Source organism: Vicugna pacos, chromosome 8 (genome assembly GCF_048564905.1).
Source record: "Vicugna pacos chromosome 8, VicPac4, whole genome shotgun sequence".
Classification (NCBI taxonomy): Eukaryota; Metazoa; Chordata; class Mammalia; order Artiodactyla; family Camelidae; genus Vicugna; species Vicugna pacos.
Window position 1 is genome coordinate 27,924,139 of NC_132994.1, and position 19,326 is coordinate 27,943,464.

The window sequence follows — 19,326 nt, forward strand, 5'->3', positions numbered from 1 at the left end:
AATCATAAAAAAAGATGGAAAGAGTAAGATTTTAAATAGCAAACAGATGATCCAGCTTGAAATTATGAGGTGAAAAATGATCATAAGAGCTAAGGGCTTTGGGTTTACCTTTTATATAAAAAGTGTTATCTTTTGATAAATTCAACTATTTTGTTTCAGTATTAGAAACTTAAGAACAAAAATGGTATTTAGAAGTGTAAGGACAGTTCTAATGCTCATTAAAGATGACAAGATGGCTCTTATTAGGCCCAGAGAATGAAAAATAAAATGAACATTTTGATTGTTACATGTGTCAAATAGATTTTCCCACATCATTCCCAGATGCTCTTCTAAAAATCTGCTAGGCTAAATTTCCCAACTGTGTTTGAAAGTATGCTATTTTTGTATTTCAGAACCTATAGTTGTTCCCTAAAAGCTAAAAGAAATGGAAGGAGAAATCCCATGTGACAAGATACAAACAGAACATTTAAATCTGGAATCATATAAATTGGACGGGAATAATGATCAAAACCTCTAACATGTAGAAGCTAAATATAGGCTCCTTGACAAAATCACAGAATATCTCAGCTAAGAATTTATCTTAAGGGCTGAAAGAATGAAGTTTCAGAAATACAAAAGCAAGGATCATTTTCCAGAGCTGAGAGAGGGCTTGTGGAACTATTGATGGCTTAAACTTAAACAAAACAAAACAAAACAAAACAAAACAAAAAAACCCCAAACTCAACAATAATGTCTCTAATGCATTCAAGAATGATAAATCAATAGCTATTTAAGAAAAACCAGGGATGCTTTGAGATACAAATATATATCCTCAAACTTCTGAGACTGACTTTCTGGATACCAGTAATGAAGAAACTGTAAGTTTTATATTATAAAGCAATTTGTATATCAGTCTTTGATAATATCTTCATAATCTTGTATCAAGCAGAAATGTGGCCAGATTATTCATCCAGAACCCAGTATGGCTTTGCTTTTAGGTTAAATCATTAACTATTTCAATATAAAATCATTAGCTAATATAAGATGACAATATTATATTATTTTTCAGAAAAACAGATAAAACAAAATTCAGAACAATGGTTCCTATAGAGGTTCTAGGCTTTAGAGAATATATGTAATTTTTCTATGGCAGAAATGTGTTACACAATGAAAAAAAATGTTTTCACCACATCCACATTTACTTTACAAAGCATATGAAATCATCACCTGGTTTCTTGTTAATTTGGTTAAATTACTGCATTCATTCAAATTGTTTACCAATGTATCTTAGCTCACATTTGTAAATATTTCATGTTTACAGTTATTCAAAGCACTCCAGAATATTCATGGCTGTTAATAATAATTTATTAACACAAACATACTTTTTCTATATAAAGCCTTTGAACAAAATCACAAACACAAAATACAAGGAATAGTTTCTATGTTTAAAATAAGATTAAGTTTTTATCTCTTCTTAGAGGAAACATCACTTAATAATGAAAAAGGTATTCATGATAAATAAATACTTTTTTAAAAGCATGCCTAGAAGAGAAACATCTCATCTCCAAAGTAAGTAAATGCAGAAAATAATCTACTTTACATCACATGGGGGCTTGAATATAAAAACTAAATATTATAATATTTTATACTATGGTCATCAAAAAACATCCATTTAATGAGCTGTAATTTAAAGATTTATTTTCTTTCAGTCTTCAATTTGTAAGTATCAATAGTAGGAAAGAAAGATTACTTTTTTTATCAGAGACTTATCATACTGAATACATGGTATGAGGTATATTTAGTAAGCCCTGTTTAATAGTAAAGAAAAAAAAACTTTATATTTCTAATATTTGGGGAAAGCTACAAAGGTTCCACAATCTTTTCATTTTGCTTGAAATATTCTTGTATTATTGCCATTTGTAAGTAAAAGAAATGAACTTTTAAAACAGAAAGAATTGGATATTGATATTTTTAAACTCTAAAATGTAAACAACAGCAACATCAAAAAAAGCCAAACCAACCAGCACATCCTACCCCTGGTTCCTGATCTAATAGCGTAGATGGCATAAAAATGTACAAATTAAACAGAACCAGTTCTAAAATAAAATGGCAATTTGACAGCATGTCACAATGCTATAAATTCACAGTACAGCACAAATTAATTTCTTGAATCTCAAAAAGTAAACAAGGAAGAGAAAATAGGAAGGGAGTAATATTCCTACTTGTGCAACGTACGCAGAATCTGATATAAGGGAGAAACTGTCCATTTCTCCTCGGCTGATGTAAGTTTGAAGTAGGATGTTTATTTTCCCATAACTGTTCTCTACACCTCCAGGGGCTGAGAGTTCACAGAAGTTGTTTAATAAGGCATCCAACTCCTCTATTTCCTCTTCTCTGACCTGGAATAATCAATGTTTTTTATAGGATTATTTGGGCTGATTTATTTAAATTTTTCATATTGAAATTAAACCACATTGCATCTTTTCTAAAAATTTCCATTTGTTATAAAACAACATTTTCCTTTTGTATACTAAAATAATAGCAATTTTTTCATAGAAAGTTAATAAAATATAAGAAAAAAACTACCTTGAGGCTGATACAATGACATTTCATTATTCATCACCAATATTAAAGTTGCCATTGACATATAAAAATTTGATATGCCACAAGAATTAAATCTTCTGACCCCACCATCCTTCAACTGATGAGATTTCATTTTTTATTTGACCAGAGTAAAACCTCTGCCCAAATGGATTAGGGCAAACTTGAATTATCTTCAAATGCATTCATTACAGTCATATATTTTTATATGGTATAACATATTCACAGCTTAAAGCTGTGAAGTACTATGATTCAAAGTATTAAAGTTTTCACTGTTAATAAGATTAAATTACAATACAGGTACAGAAATATTCATATCTAAGTTCAAATCATGCGTGTCCTTTATATTTTCTTCAGTAAACATTATATTATAAATAAACCAAAATCTATATACTATATTCTCCAATTATTTCATTATTGTAAAACCTGCTTAAATTATATTTAATTTGCACTAGAGAGCAAAGAATGATGTCGGTATGACATACTATCATAATCTAGGATAGTGGACATTGTTGATAAATGGAAGAACACTACTGGTATTCCAAACGTGAGGTGTCATACAGCTTTAGGAATAACCATTGCATCAAGAATAACAATTAATTATAAATTTTCATAAACAAATAAATGCATATATGTTACATGCATTTGATTTGAGCATCAAGTAATCTTACTTACCTTGATTTGATCAAATTCTTCAGCTTTGGAGACGATAGCAAAAATATCACTTTCTGTTTTGTGAGCATCAAAGAGTTCATTGAAGGTCTACCAAAGTAAGTGTTATATTTGATTAAAACAGAAGATCCAGTAAAATATTTTAAATGAAAAACGTGACTACAAATCACACATTCTAAAAGAACACCTGAGCCCTAGATATGCAGTTATAACATCTGAGGCATACTGTTCCAAATCATTACTTTAAACATTACTACATTTATTAAAGATTAAAAAAATTCCAAAAACATAATTAGCTGGAGAAGGTCTTTAGAAGCAAAAAGATCAATAAAATCAGTTCATGAAACCTACACTGGATACCTAAAAAAATGTTTAGTGTAACATTCTGGTCTTGGCTCATTTTCAGCATGGGCATGTGGAAATCTGCACCATTCACCAACTTTAAGCTGATCATATATCACATAAAGTTCAGAGCGGAATAACTGAAAATATGTAACCTAAAGATTCTGGCAAAGATATCATAATATTGCTAGTGAGGGCATATAGAAATTTAGGGAACTGGAAAGAAAAAGATCAGTAAAATAAAACAAAAACAAAGAATAAAGACAAAGCTGAAGAAAGGCTAGAGTTCCTGAAAGAGAGCTGCAAACAGGCTTATGATGTAGTTGGGCAGCAACACACTACCAAGTGGACAAGTGAGAAGAGCAACCTAATGGACAAAATGAGTGGATGCAAGTAGGTGAGGGAGGCAAAGAGGGCTAGGGAAAATGTTTCGGGTTGAGAAACTGCTAGATCATAGTTGTGAGATAATATATGTTAAAAGACTTTGAAGAAGCCTCAAGTGTTGTAGAAACTCAAGATTTACTTGGGGAAAGATGAGGAAAAGATACTAAGCATATGAAAATGTTTTCTTAAACATGATATAGGCATTAGCACATGTTAAATAGTACAAGACTTAGATTTCATATGGGACTTGGTGTTCTTATTTACGAAGAAATTTCATTTCAGTGATTTCTACTACTTTTCCATTTAAAAAATAATTTCAAGAACAAAAATAAAAATGAACATAAAAAATTCAAACTTTCTCTCTATAATGAGAATAAAGGGTAAAAATGCATCTTAATTTATCTCCCTTTTCAAATTTAAGCCCTCTCCTAATAGGTAATCACTATTAAGTTTTCCCAGGTAAACATGTGAAGATACATACATGGCTATATAATACACACAAAGACACGGAAGTATTCTTTAAAATGTAAATAGTATAGTGGGAACCCTATCTTACAGAAGATTACATTAGAAGGCAACAAGCAGGGATACAACTGCGTAGCAAAAATTACCCTTGAAAATCTCTTAAATTGTCCAAATAGTAAAGTTCAGCATCCTAATAATTCTTTTACTAGTTTTGACAATTCTTCTTAGTGTTCCCAATAACCTGCAAGTAATTTTTTAACTTTTTATTCATGGATATCATTAAGTTATCACCCCCTACTTTAAAACCATTCAGATATTCGTTACATAGGTCTCACCAATATGCTCAAGTTTTAGGTACAGGTGCATCCACTGCTTGGGATATACTCATTGATTGAACAGGGTGGCAAGTGGGTCCTAAATATTTAAAGTCCTATTTTTTCCTTATCTTTATTAAGTATATATTGTTGAATTCATATAAAATAAATGCTGTTTGTTCTATTAGTAACTTTTGTTATTTTGCATTAATACTATATTTTGAAGTCTAGAAAGTATTTGCATGTAAGAATAAATATATTACTGTATTCGTTCTGCTCAGTATAATACCTCAATAGTGCTGTATTTAATATAGTAGTGGCTAGCAGTTCTACCCAAATCGGTTGAAGAAAAATATCCAGTTCGCTCCTCAAAACGAATCATCCGAGCTTTGTCCAGTTTCCGTCCAACTTCAATGACCAGCTGTTCTCGATGCTTTGCTAATGTGGGGTCAATCTATAGGAAAAAAAATTAACACTTGAATATTTCTTCAAAGTCATCATTTGCAAACATATACCTATTTATGGAAATTACACTTTTTTGTTGATCCTTCAGTTAGTACAACTTTTTATTCGAATTTCACAAGAAGTACATTTTTAAAAAGTTAGGCCATAGTTAGAAAATATTTTATTCTATTAAATAAAGAAATATTTAAACTTAATTAAAATGATGAATCTGTACATTATCTTCAGATAGTAATATTTTAGAATCTAAAATTCCTATATGGTTTTATAATACTTAAGACTAATAAGGATTAGAAATGAGACATAAGAAAAATATCACACTAAAATAAATAGGAATTTAAAAATATCAAAGCATAGTCCTATTTTATTAGTTATTTAGAGAAATGATAGTGAGAATGCTTTTCTCTGTCAAAGTAAAGATATACAAAAATAAATAAAAAGTTATCCTTTCAAAAACATGTTTAGTGTTCTAGCAGTTTCCATAACTGCTGAATGGGAAAACCTATTCTGTCTATAATGATAATAGAGGCAAAGAGTAATATCAATTTGACAGTGAATTTCTGAATAGTTTAGAAATTATTATATTTCAGTATTTTTCTAAGCAGAAAGGACATTTAATACAGGATATTAACAAATACTTTTGTTACTATGGTGTAACTTCTCACATTCCAAAGATCACTGTCGGGTCACAGCAATACAGTGACATATGACCTTTAAGAGGGGAGGGAGAAGTATAAAAATATTTTAGAAATCAATTAATGAGTTAATACTCCTATTATTTGTTCTAACAGATTTTTATGGCAGCTTATTCATGCACCAAATATAGATGAAATAAATGAACCAATCAGAAAAATGAGACTGAAGGAAATCAACTGTAGGGAAGTAAGATGGAGTCAAGTCATATTAACAAATACAAAAAGTCTTAAATATTTTCTACAAGTGAGATACTGTATGTATCAGGTTCACCTTATGAAAACATCTTATTTATCATATATTACTAAACCACTAAAAAGTATTAAACTACATGATCTGTCTTAGTTCACGTGAGTTTTGTGGCTATAAATTCTTATTGAGCAATAAAAATACGTAAGTTAAAAAAAATAAAAAGGTAAGATTCTTTGAACTGTGACAGTAAAACTATGTATCTCAGAAGGAACAAAGGTACTTTTTCATACTAGAAAATTACACAAAAATGACTTCTGATATTAACCTAGTACTTAAAAAAAATCGGCTGTCATTCTAAGTGAAGTGGGCTGGCAAGAGAAAGAAAAATGCCATATGACATCATTTATATGAGGAATCTAAAAAATAATAACAATAATAATAAGGACACAAATGAACTAATTATTATTCTGATTCCTTGAACATGGGTAAGCACATATGACTGTCCTTTATGACTGGATTATCGCATTCTGTTGATTCTTATTCTGTAGTTAGCTTTATTCCTTTGATAACTATGTAAGTTTAAAAAGCTAGAGATCTAATCTGTTCTTAGAAACAATAATTAGTACATACATGAAAACTAAAAATATGTGCAGTATACTGTATATATGTATTTACATGCAATATAATGTGCATGTGCAGTTGAACTGTAATAATTCTACATAATAAAACTGAAAAAGGGAAAAAAAATCCACTGATGTGCTTATCTTGTTTCAAGATTTGGGATGCCTTGGCCCGTGAAAATAAACAGTGTGTTTTATTTTCCTTCATTATTTATTCCTTTAGAGTCTTTTCATAGTGTCATTGACTTTTGTCACAAAGCCCACATTTGTAATGGGAACAGCTAGTGCCATACTTTTTTAAAATTTATAAGGTTACAGGTTATGATGAACCTACATTTTATAATTGAGAGTAATTTGGCTGTAAAAGAAAATATTCATTTGAAGATTAGCACGTATTTCAACTGAGAAGAAGAAAAGCACTTGAAACACCAGTCCTTCATATGTTTTCATGCTGAGGCAGTGAATGAAGTAAATACAAGGTCAGTAACTGACAACCAGAGTAACAGGTTTAAAACTAGTTGCTGCTACTAGTTTTCTTCTATTTTGCCTCCTAAATCTTAAGTTTCAATTTTCTTATGGTCAAATCTTTATAAGAAAAATGAAGGGAAAAAAAAAAGATTGGCAACTGCTTTGATAACAGAATGTAATATACATATATATATATATATATATATATATACACACACATACACACACACACACACATTATACAGATACACATTATCAGTAAATGAAGGAAAACTATAATTCTGAGTTAAATTCAACTTCTCTACTAATTTTGATCAATCACTAGTGAATATCCATATAATGGTGGTGAAACAGTATTTTCACTAGACAAATTGGTTTCATCTGTAATTAGGAAGCATTTACAGTGTATAAAGCAGAGTTCCAAAGAAAAGATAATATCTCACAGCATCTGTAAGCCATGTGGACCACAGAACTGTGAAGTTCATGGGAAAAACTGCTACGATGTGCATCTGATTCTCAGTCTGTGCACAGCAGAGCTGCTCCCAGCCTCCAAAGGGTTAAGATAATAACTCATTAATGCTATCTTTTAATTTAGGAATAAGAGCTTAGAAGGACCTGATAAGAGGAACATACTGTATATAACATAAGCCTAGATTAAAAGTAGTCTGTAAGTTTCCTTATGTCTGGTTTATTCCAAAAACTAAATTTAAAACATAGAGTTTAAAAAATCAGAGCAAAATAGTAATATCAAATGGGAACTTATCTGAATAGTAAAGTGATAATAATATGAAGATTACTAGTATCAGTGGAAAAGAGATATAAGGAAAGTGAAATAATTATAGGGGACAAATTTAAATTTCCTTAGTACTTTCTAAAAGAGATTAAAGCTCTTTGTTTTTCCATCAGGTACCTAACTCTTTTCAGATGAGGCAGAAGTAGTAAATATTTATCCTTGCATCATGAAAAGGAGGTCTGACTTTTTTTAATAAATGAGTTTTCTACCTGATAAGCCTTGTGACTGATGCCATACACTAATGGATTTGCTCTCATCCGTACATACAGGTAAGTGTAACTTATCCACTTCACTGCTTCTTCCACATTAGTAACTGTTCCCAGAGCAATCTGCAAATCAAAAATATAACAAATATTAAACTAATGCATTAAAGTTGAATATAAATATTTTATCAAGAACCATTTTTCTTTTTTTTTTTTACATTTTTTATTGATTCATAATCATTTTACAGTGTTGTGTCAAGTTCCAGTGTTCAGCACAATTTTTCAGTCATTCATGGACATATACACACTCATTGTCACATTTTTTTCTCTGTGATTTATCATAACATTTTGTGTATATTTCCCTGTGCTATTTTCAAAAGCTAAATTTTTAAAATACATCACTGTTATATTAAAAAAACAGGTGAGCACTATTATTGAACATGACACTTCTCCGGTTAATTAAAAATCAGTCCTGCCTCATTTAGTAGAGAACAGTACATTAGAAATGTTATCTTCCAAAACTGATCTTACTGATTATTATGGCATTTAATTATTTTTCCCTAAAAGGAGTTTAATTCTATGTAGCAGTAAAAACATTTTTGGTATTTATTAATTTTTTTCTTCTTGTTTCTTTTAAAATTTGGGTTCATTTCATGTGACATTACTGACAAGTTTAAATATACGTATACCCCAATCAAAACAATATAATATCGCTGATTCTGTCCCTCTTTATTGTGATGCTGTCTACTGTCATTACTAAAATCACAAGGGGCATTAAGTAACATTAGCTTTTTCCTCTAATGATACCCATTTGCAACATAGCTAATGTAAATACATAATATGAATACAATGATAAATGCAACACTTTCTACATAAAACAAATCATATTTCACTGGGATTTATACATATTAGTAATGCATGATTATTATTATATATTAATACATATTATTACATATTAATAATATACTAATTTATTATTATTATTATTATATGATTAAAAATATAAGAATGGGGTTATTTTAATATTTGGTGGTAAATTTAAAACATTATGGAAAAATAGATATTTATATATCTGAATTACAATAAACACTGGGTAATTCTTTAGATTATATTATGGAAGGAAATATAATTTTTGAAATGGCATTTTAATGTAGCTTTATAATGTTTTAATTTAATGAAATCAAAGGTTAATAATTTTAAGACACAACAACACATAAAATGTATGTAATAAAGGGAATTGTTAGAAAATTATCTCAACACAGAACTGCAATGAAAAGTTGCCTTAAATACATTTCTTTAACTACTAGACCTATAGGTAGTGATTCTGCTTTTATGTAGAGTATTCAGTTCAATTTAAAAATCTATTCAAGTTGTGAAACTTTGTAACTGTGTAATTTTTCATGAACCTGTAGCTGAAAAAAATTTTTACCTCTTAATACCTTAATCAAAGGAGAAGTAATGTTTCCTACCTAAATTATTAAATTTTAGGAGAAAAGAAGGAAAAAAAATCCTCTCATTTTAGTACTAAGTATTATAAAAATATAAACCTTAATGTTTGCTTTATTCTCATACTATAATTTAAATTCTGTATAACTAATTTTGTAAAATAAGTACAAAAATGCTTAGTTATCTTCAGTTAGTTGAAAATGAGATATAGCAATTTGTAAATATCATTATATTGGTCATTAAATATTTGTCATTAAATATTTATCATTAAAAAATAACCAAAAGTAAATAAATGATAAGGCAGAATCTGACTATTTATTTAAAAAATTACAGTATCTTAAAATAAGTCAGAGAAAGACAAATTGTATGATCTCATACAGAGACTCTAAAAACATCAAACTCACAGAAACAAAGAACAGGATGGTGGTTGCCAGGAGTTGAGGGGTGGGGGAAACAAGGAGATCTTGGTTAAAGTGCACAAACTTTCAGGCACATATATGAGTGAGTTCTGGGTATTTAATAAAGAGCATGTCTACTACAGTTATACCTACCGTACTGTACACTTGAAAGTTCATATGAGAGTAGAGTTTTAATGCTCTCATCATAACAACAACAACAAAATGGTCATTATATGAGGTGAAGGATGTGCTAACTTTACAGTAGTAAACATTTCAAATATATATGTCAAATCATCACACTGTATTCCTTTAACTTACAATGCCATATGTCAATTGCATCTCCATAAAGCTGGACAAGATATATAGTTTTACATTAATTTACAAATGACTAAATCATCTGCAATATAGGTAAATATACATTTCCTAAAATGTGACTATAAGATTTTCCACAACATGAAGACTTGTGGAAATAGAACTAAAATTTGGCCAAGGAGTGAGTTTACAACATTTCCTAAATATTTACAAGAAACACAGGTAAACATTTTCTAGTCTGCTTCAGTAAAAGAAACTAGTTTGATGAAATGCTTAAAAATCGGACAGTGTCCTCCACTTGTGATTCTATTGTCTGACAGCCAAATTGTGTTAATTCTCGTATGACTTACAGATATTTGAAAATAATATCAAACAACTCCTAAGAGTAGAAGATTCTGTAAAGGATAAAATAAGTTTCCTATTATTTTCAAAGTCAGACTCAGTAAATTAACAATAGTAAATAACTACCTATTGCCAGATAATGATAAGAATGAAGGAAAAGAGAAAGTAGGTATCAAAGGTTGGACCAAGTAATGCAAGTCTTCTAAATGTTCACCAAAAAGGAACAGACTATCCAGAAAGATGAATGCAAATTTAGGACAGTATATCGTATTGTGAGATTAATCCTTGAATGCCACCTAGTGACAAAAATAAAAATCTACTTGTAAATATTTGCTGTCTCCTAGTGGCTACTTAGTACAGGAGCCTTTTATAAAACAAGTATTTTTCACATTTACCCATTCATCTCAACAATCATACAGGAAGTCAGTAACAAGACTACACTGTGTAAAGCACAATGGATATGGCAATAAATAACTCTGGTCTCAAGAAGTTTTCTGGTCTTATACATGAGATACATGTAAATAATTAAGATGACATCTATGGAACTGTCATCTACAGTGCCTGGCACATAGTACGTACTCAAAAATGCTTTTAAAGAAAGACATCTAACATGTGAAACTTATAAAAAATCCACCCCAAATTTGGTAATCTAGAAGTAAGGCTCAAAGTATCACTTTGTGTCTAATTTAAAACTTTAGCCATTTAGGTTATCTTAACTGTTTATTTGTATGTGTGTTTTTTTTTAAACTGGTTGAAATCATATAAAACTAAATAAGCAAATATAATAATCATATTTATATAAATACATATGTGTATATATAAACCCCTTTAGTAAATGCATGAAAACACCATTTATGCCACTATTCATTTATTTATTCCACTAAAATCTGAGTGCAAGTACTCAGCATAATTGGGGCTGAGTATAAAGGGACAATTAGATAACATAAGTGGTACAGTCTTGTACTGAGTAACAGTTTAGCACAGGTATTTGTTAAATTCTCACAACAATGTAGTAACATTATTCCTATTTTATAAATGGGAAAATTGGTACTTTTTATGTGAAGTGAATAGAGTCAGAGCCTGTCCAGAGCAGAAGACCTGCGCTGGAAAGTAAGCAGAGCCAGAACTGGGAAGGTTGTTAGACTGCTGAGGCCCTAAATCCAAGGACAAGGTGTTTGTACTGTGCCCCGCAGAGATGGGAGGAACTCTGTATAAAGAATGTACGTACAGTTATAGAAAGATTAATATATTAAAAAAAGAAAGATTAATATATTTTAAAGTATGGACTACAGGGGGCTGGCACAGAATAAGTACTCAGTAATGTCTGCTGAATAAATTTTAATAAGCCTCAAACACACTTCAGTGTTTGTCTCAGTGCAAAATTCAGCAGCTTTATACAGGGCTGAGATTTGTGACCTTTTGGCATTAATCAGCATGAGGGAGTCAGCCCCATTAGGCATCGATCAACAAAGATGCTTCATAAAATGGATGCATTAAAATGATTACTGAACATAATAATTTCTCCAGTTCTTCTAAACCAGTGGTCAGAATTGATATTCATCTTATCAAAGATGTCAGGACAGGCAACATTCCTAATTTAACATGACCTTTATGTTGGTCACTGCCGTTGCACAGTCTTGCAAAGATTTTGGAAGTCTAAAGACTTAAAAATCCATTACCTTAAGAACACAGCACACATTCATTTTATAAACTAATTTCACACTTGGTTCCCACAGATTACCAAATTTAATTTCACGCTCAACTATAATAGAAAGGAGTCTGTTTCCTTAAGAAGAAAATTTACTTTAATTGGGAGCTATTCTAGTAGACAAAACATGATAAAGAAATTTTAGCAGTGGCTATACTTTACTATACAGCAAAAAATTTCAAGGTGTTTCATTATTTAAATGCCACTTAAGGCCTTAAATGGAATTATAGCTATAGTTAGTTGACATTTGTGAAAATGACAAACCTAATAAGTATTTTATGAATTTAAGGTGAATCTATGAACTACAATTTATTTTAATTTCTCAGGGCTTGACCAAACAGTTTCACTGATGGTATTTTATAGTCAGTCCCTAAGAAAAAGAGTTCCTTGAGGATAAGAGAAGTATTTTACTCAACTGTGTCTTCTGCATAATAACATTACCACCTTGGATTTACTTTATCACTTACAAGAAGCTATTAAGGACAATAATTCTAAGTTTACAAAGATGTACACTTCCTTGATATAATTTTCTAGAATAACTGTATAAAAAGTCTTGCTTTTTATTTAATTCAGAGAAATTATCTCTACCATTTTGGAAAATATTTAGTTCTGGTCTTAGAAGAAGGCAAACAGTATTAATATAGAGCATTAATATATATATATATATATATATATATATAGGTATTCACCTTTAAATTACTACATTTTATAAAACAATAATCTAGGCTATAAAGAAAAGACTAGGTTTATGATTAAACAGACCTGAGTTTGAAAACTAGTTTCAAAAATTAGTAGCTGAATGATCTTTGGATCAGTTACATATCTCTCTGAGGACAATAATATCTACTTAGCAGCAGAATTGAGAGAATGAGAGAATATACAAAAATAACCCAGAGGGTCGCACGTCCGCAGTCCACTGCTACCATTACTATCTTCATACAATGAACTATTCCATTATAGATACTGGTGACCCATGACTCAAGACCTAATTATCTAAACCATGCCATAATAGTAGGTAATGAGGATGGAAACTGAGCTATAATACCTTCTTTGGAGTCAAAATTTATTTCCTAATCTTTTTTATTTTCTTGTATTATGCTATTAGAAACCAGCATCTTTCTAGACTTTTTCTACCTACCAACGAGATCTTCTAAACCTTATCTAAACTTTTGAACCCAGATCAAGTTTTACCACCTTCATGAAGAAAGGCTGGGGCCAAAAGTATTTTCTCCTTCTACCGAATCCTTCTTTAGAACTTGCTATTTACCAACAATGCTGCACTATGTTTTTGTAACTTATTCTCCCCCTTTAGACTATATATATGCTCTTTAACAGTAGAATTGCATAGTGAGTGTGCTTTTCATCCTCTAAAAAGACTTGTAAATAACATGAATAGACTCTAAGTGAAATTTCTGAAAAATAGTATTTCATTACATATATTTCATTTATTCATCTATTTTTTACATCCTACCTACTTTCAAAAATTATTCGAATCAACTTTAATAGTAAGAAAGGAATACAGAAGCAGGAAAATGTTGGATGACAGAGCAATAACTTAAAAAGTCATGAAAACAATAAATCCTCATTTGAATGTTTGATACCCGGACTCTTAAATTAAGAATGTTTATCCTCTTTACTAGTTAAGATGTTACCAAAGCTTCCAGGGTCTGCTATTTAAATCTCAACACACAACATACATCACATATGAAATAAATTATAATACTGTAACTCAATTACATTTTGTATAACAAAGTTAATCAAATGATCTAAGAGAGAGGAGCTTTATAAACCTTATAAAAACTTTACAAAGTACTTCATAATAAACTTTCTAAGAGTGCACTACAAATACAGTTGTTGCTACTGCTACTTCTGTTTCCCTAGTTTGTATAGCTTTGGTTAGATTTCTGTCCTAAAACAAAACCTCATGATTGAAAATTATAGTCTTTTAGCAATGAGTTCTTATCAGTTATCATCTGCAGTCTACACTGCTCTGAACTAACCAACAATACTGCCATTCAGCCTCTGTGTTTCATGACTGTGTATGACATAAAATGTATTATTAAATATTACAAAATAGCAATTAACTCAACTTTTATTTTACTTGGTCTTTCCTGAAGCTGATGATTTTTTTTTTTAATTTTAATTTTTTTTTTTTTGAGATATAGTCAGTTTAAAATGTTGTGTCAACCCCTGGTGTACAGCACAATCCCTCAGCCATGCCTGAAGCTGATGATTCTATTCCAGTCTTTTACTCATTAGATCTTACCTCTGCATTTAGATTATCTGCAAGGCTTTCCAGAAACTGACTCTCAATTGGGTTTTGCTGAGTGAGCAAAGTGAGGTAATGGCTGAGTTTATCATGTGTTGTGATGATGATTCCTTCCCCAAATTTGTCAAATTGTGGTCTTCCGGCTCGCCCAAATATCTGCATGACATCTAAAATTCCAAGGTCAACAAAGGAGCCTCTTTTTGCAGCATATATTTGTGTTCCCTAGATGAGGAAAAGTTAATACAAATTTACATAAACACACACAAATATAATCCTGATGAGCTGAATACTGAAATTAGGCAAATATGATAAGATCTCAAAAGTGTACTTTAACTAATCCTTTCATCATCTGTGATAGAGTTAAATTTTCACAATATAAACTAGATTCTTTTGGAGAAAATAATTGTGACCTTCTATAAATAACATTCAAAGTCAATGAGGCAGCCAAATCACAGTATTTTTCTAAATAAATCAATCCACAGGTTTGTTTTAAGATATCGCAAATCCATGTGCAAAGGAAGGTAAGCTCTTACCTTAATAATAACAGCATGAGCAGGAAGATTGACACCCCAGGCTAACGTAGCTGTACAGACTAGGACTTTGATATGCCCATTAGAAAACAAGCTTTCAACCAAATTTCTATCCTGCCGAAGCATTCCTGCATGATGAATACTAAAACCATCTGGAAATAATTCTCGTACTTGCTTATTTCTTGACTTTTGAACCTACAGTAGATATCAACAAAACATAAAAGAATGTTATTTAGCATTTAAAAGCAATTTTATTTAGCATTTCTCTTGAGTGAGTTTATCAAAGAGAGCATAAAGTTATTTTAAAAAATATTATGATCTTACCTTAGGTCTTAGTATATAATGTTTTATACAAAATCATTAAAATTATATTTCATCTATCTTAAAAAATAGATAATCCTGAACATGACACAATATCCTTCCAAAAAGACTCTATTAAAAATAAGCATAAATCTCAGTGGCTTCCAACTTATTCAGAGTAAAGACTAGAGTTCTTACAAGACCTCCAGCAATCATTCCCATCCCCAAACTTCACTTACTCATACCAGACACAAGAGCTGACTTTTTCTCTATGTCCATTTTTTGACAAGTCCATACCTGCCTTGGGGACTTGACACTTTTGGTTCCAGACCCACTGCCTCAGAAGCCTTAATGAGAAGCCCCTGGTTCTGTGTGGCACACACTCCTTCTCATGTCAAGGAGCCAATAAACCCAACTGTGTTTCCTCTACACTTGTGTTCTGCTGATCTTTGATGGGAGGGCGCTGGCCATCTGTTTTTGCTCCTCAGCTTTACATCTGCCCTGAATATACTAACTTCGCTTCTGGGGTCTGTTCTTTGGCCTGGTCTGAGCTCTGTTGTGGGATTTGGTCCACTTCTCTGCAATCTGTCTAAGTGCTACAGCAGATCTTACAAAATTAAAATTCACTGATGGCCCACTGTACAATGGAGAAAGTGTTTCTGCAAATTAAAAACTGTGGATTAATATAAGTGTTCAGATAGTCAAAGCTTCTGTTTGGGCATCACATTCCGTGCTTATTTGCTATTGCTCTGATAATTTTCTGACCAACATCTTGACAGCTTCTTTTGCAACAGAATTTTCCACAGTGTTTTGGTTAAGGGGCACGACATCAGCAAGGAGTGGGATTTCAGTGGTCTGCGGATCTAGTACAGACTTTGTCACACTGATTATCTCTAAGGTCACTTAAAATTTTAAACTTCTAAGTTAATACTAATTAACTAAGAAAATGATCTAAGAAAACAACACTCCATGAAATCTGCTTCAAATATAAAATGGAAGGGAATGTCTTAACAAAGCCCACCATCTAGTGGCCAGCCATGTAAATAACAACTTAGAACTCAGCCTTTTTGACTTTCAAACAAAATGTGCACACACACACACGCGATTATCTTCCTCAGGTTTCAAGGGGACAGTATTCTTATTTCGTTTTTGTGCAGTGTGGTCAGCCTCTGAGAAATAATTTTATACATACACTGTATAAGTACATTTGAATCATATTGCCTTAACTTTCATTTTTTCAGACATGAGTTACTGTCAATCACACGAATACGGTATGACTTGGGATAAAGTCTGTTGTGGGGTATTTTGCTAGGGTATAATAGAACTCTTTCAGGGGCCAAAGGTAGGGAAAGGAAAAACATTTCACCTACTCCATTTCTTCACTAATATTCACGAGTGAACATTCAGAGCTAACAGAGGAAACTGAAAACACTGCTTGGAGATGTTCTGAACAAGTCTCACTGCTGGATTGCTGTTTGTTTCAGGTGAATCTGCTGTCTGTAGACCCTTGCACTGGAATATCCTGATGTGCTTGTTATGAATGCAGATTTTTCAGTCAAAGTTCAGTTGAGGTAAGACTTGGCTTATGACACCAATGACACAGTAAGAAGTTGAGTGCAGGAAATATGTAACTGTGGTGAAGAATATTCTTATAAGGTAGCAAGCTGCAGTGAGGACATAGCACCTGACTCTGACCAGGTGGGTTCAACTAGCTTGGTATCTATGAAGAAGCAAGAGGTGCCAGGGGTCACTTCTCCTTTGACTCTACTCCTGCTTATATTCTATGCATTTTGTTTTTTTTTGACAGAGGTGCTGAGAATTGAAACCAGCTGTATCACTGAGCTATACTTACCCCTTCATCCCCTATGCATTGCTTTTTTATTCATTCAGTAGAGACCTAAAGTGACAGCAATCTTAAAATAAGTCTGGGTTGCTCATCCTCAAATTATCTTTGAATCTGAATGTGCCATTTGTGATCTAGTGTAGTCCACAGTATAAATAAACTAGAAATCCTGGGGATAAGGCCCAGGGATGTGCACTTTTAAAAATCTTATTCTAAAAATTATCATACTGTAAAATTAACTTTTCACTATGAATTTTAGAATATATTCAAACTGTATAACCATCACGATAATCAGGATACAACGCAGTTCCTCTACCCTGCTCTGCCCCCAAATTCTCTTGTGTTATATTCCTTTATAATTAGACACTCCCCACTTACAACCCCTGGCATCCCCTGATCTGTTCTTCATCCCTACTGTTTTGTCACTTCATGAATGTTACATAAATGAAATCAAACAGTATATAAACTTTAGGGACTGGTTTCTTTCACCCAGTTTGATGCCTCTGAGATTCATCCAAGTTGTTGTATCAGTAGTTGATTCCTTTTTATTTCTGAGTAATATTCCACAGTCTGAATGGATATACCATAGATTGTTAATCCAATCATCTGATGAAGGATGTTTGGGTTGTTTCCAGTTTAGGTAATTATGAATAAATCCTCTATGAATATTAGTGTACAGGTTGTGTGTGTGTGTGTGAATACATTTTAACTTCTCTAAAGTAGATACCAGGAGTGGGACTGCTGCATCATATGGTAAAGGTTTAACTTCATGAAAACTGCCAAACCATTTCCAGAGTGGCTGTATAACTTTGCACTTATGTCAAGAATGCATAAGTGTGCCAGATGCTTCCCATGGTTGTCAGCACTTGATACTGTTACTATTTTCTTTTAGCTATTGCAATAGATATGTGGTGGTATCTCATTGTAGTTTTAATCAGTTTTTCCTTCATCTTTAATGATGTGAAATATCTTTTCATGGGCCTGGATGGACATTTCTAATCAGCCCCTCCAGTTATTCTGATACACACAAAGGCTTAAGGACCATTGTTCCTTACAGGAAGATAACTTACAGTGATATTTTTATCTACCTATGCACAATACAGCTGTACAATTTGACCTTATGTACAGCAACTTCACAGTGACTTAGTGCTAAGCACTTTGATATTTATTACTACACTGGATTATTTATGCTCATTTCTAAAAAAAGTAACTTCTAACAAATTTATAAAACATGATAATGACTAACAGAAAAAAAAGCATACAGAACTAAAGAGAAGGTCATTTAAATAACAAACACCTACTTAATGTGCTAGATCTTAGGAATACAAAGAAAATGAAGTCAAAAATCTGAGCTTTGGTCTGCAGACTAGAGAGAAAGACAGATCCATAACACAAATGATTTCTATAAAATATGTTTATAATAGAGGCATGTGGCCACAGCTAAAACTAGGTGAGGAATGGCCTTATGGTTTATTTGTGTTTACACTGCTAGCACCTGGCAGAGTACCTTCTGTGTAGTACTCACTATACATTTCCCCAAGGAATGAGTCAGTGATGTGCTGGTCTTATTAAAGAAGTCCTTACAGACTATGTGAAATGTGGGTCTTGAAGGACAAGTGATGTACTGCTAAATAGAGGGAGGTAGGCGGTAACATAAACAAGCTTAGAGGCTGGAACCAGTGGAAAAGTACAGTAAGTCTGGAGAGCATGCTCAGGGTGGGTGGGGTAAATACAAGAAAATGAAGCTGCGATGGAGGACTGAGGTCAGGCTTTATCTGGTCCCAAGCATTGGTGAAAAAGAAGCCAATTAAAGTTTATAAGCAGGATCAGATTTATTGTTTAGAGAGGTCACTTGATAGTTGTGCCAAGACCAGACAGTAGATGAGCATTTCTGGGGTTATGAAAATCCAGGTGAGAAGACAGAGGCAGGAGATAGAGAGATATCACATAAAAAAGGCCATGAAGTAACCAAAGCTGGGTGACTGTCTGG

The 19,326-nt window shown here is 31.9% G+C and overlaps 1 protein-coding gene across 3 annotated transcripts in view; it reads right to left on the minus strand.

The window, feature by feature from the left end:
* The window catches only part of ASCC3 (activating signal cointegrator 1 complex subunit 3), a 301,819-nt gene that overhangs the window by 103,953 nt on the left and 178,540 nt on the right, over positions 1-19,326 (minus strand). For all 3 annotated transcript variants that reach the window (XM_015235974.3, XM_072965658.1, XM_072965659.1), the window contains 6 exons: positions 15,197-15,388; positions 14,661-14,885; positions 8,195-8,314; positions 5,047-5,211; positions 3,256-3,342; positions 2,202-2,378 (listed from right to left, as the gene is read on the minus strand). In XM_015235974.3, coding sequence (XP_015091460.2) covers positions 2,202-2,378; positions 3,256-3,342; positions 5,047-5,211; positions 8,195-8,314; positions 14,661-14,885; positions 15,197-15,388 — 966 coding nt within the window. The remainder of the gene's footprint in view (positions 1-2,201; positions 2,379-3,255; positions 3,343-5,046; positions 5,212-8,194; positions 8,315-14,660; positions 14,886-15,196; positions 15,389-19,326) is intronic.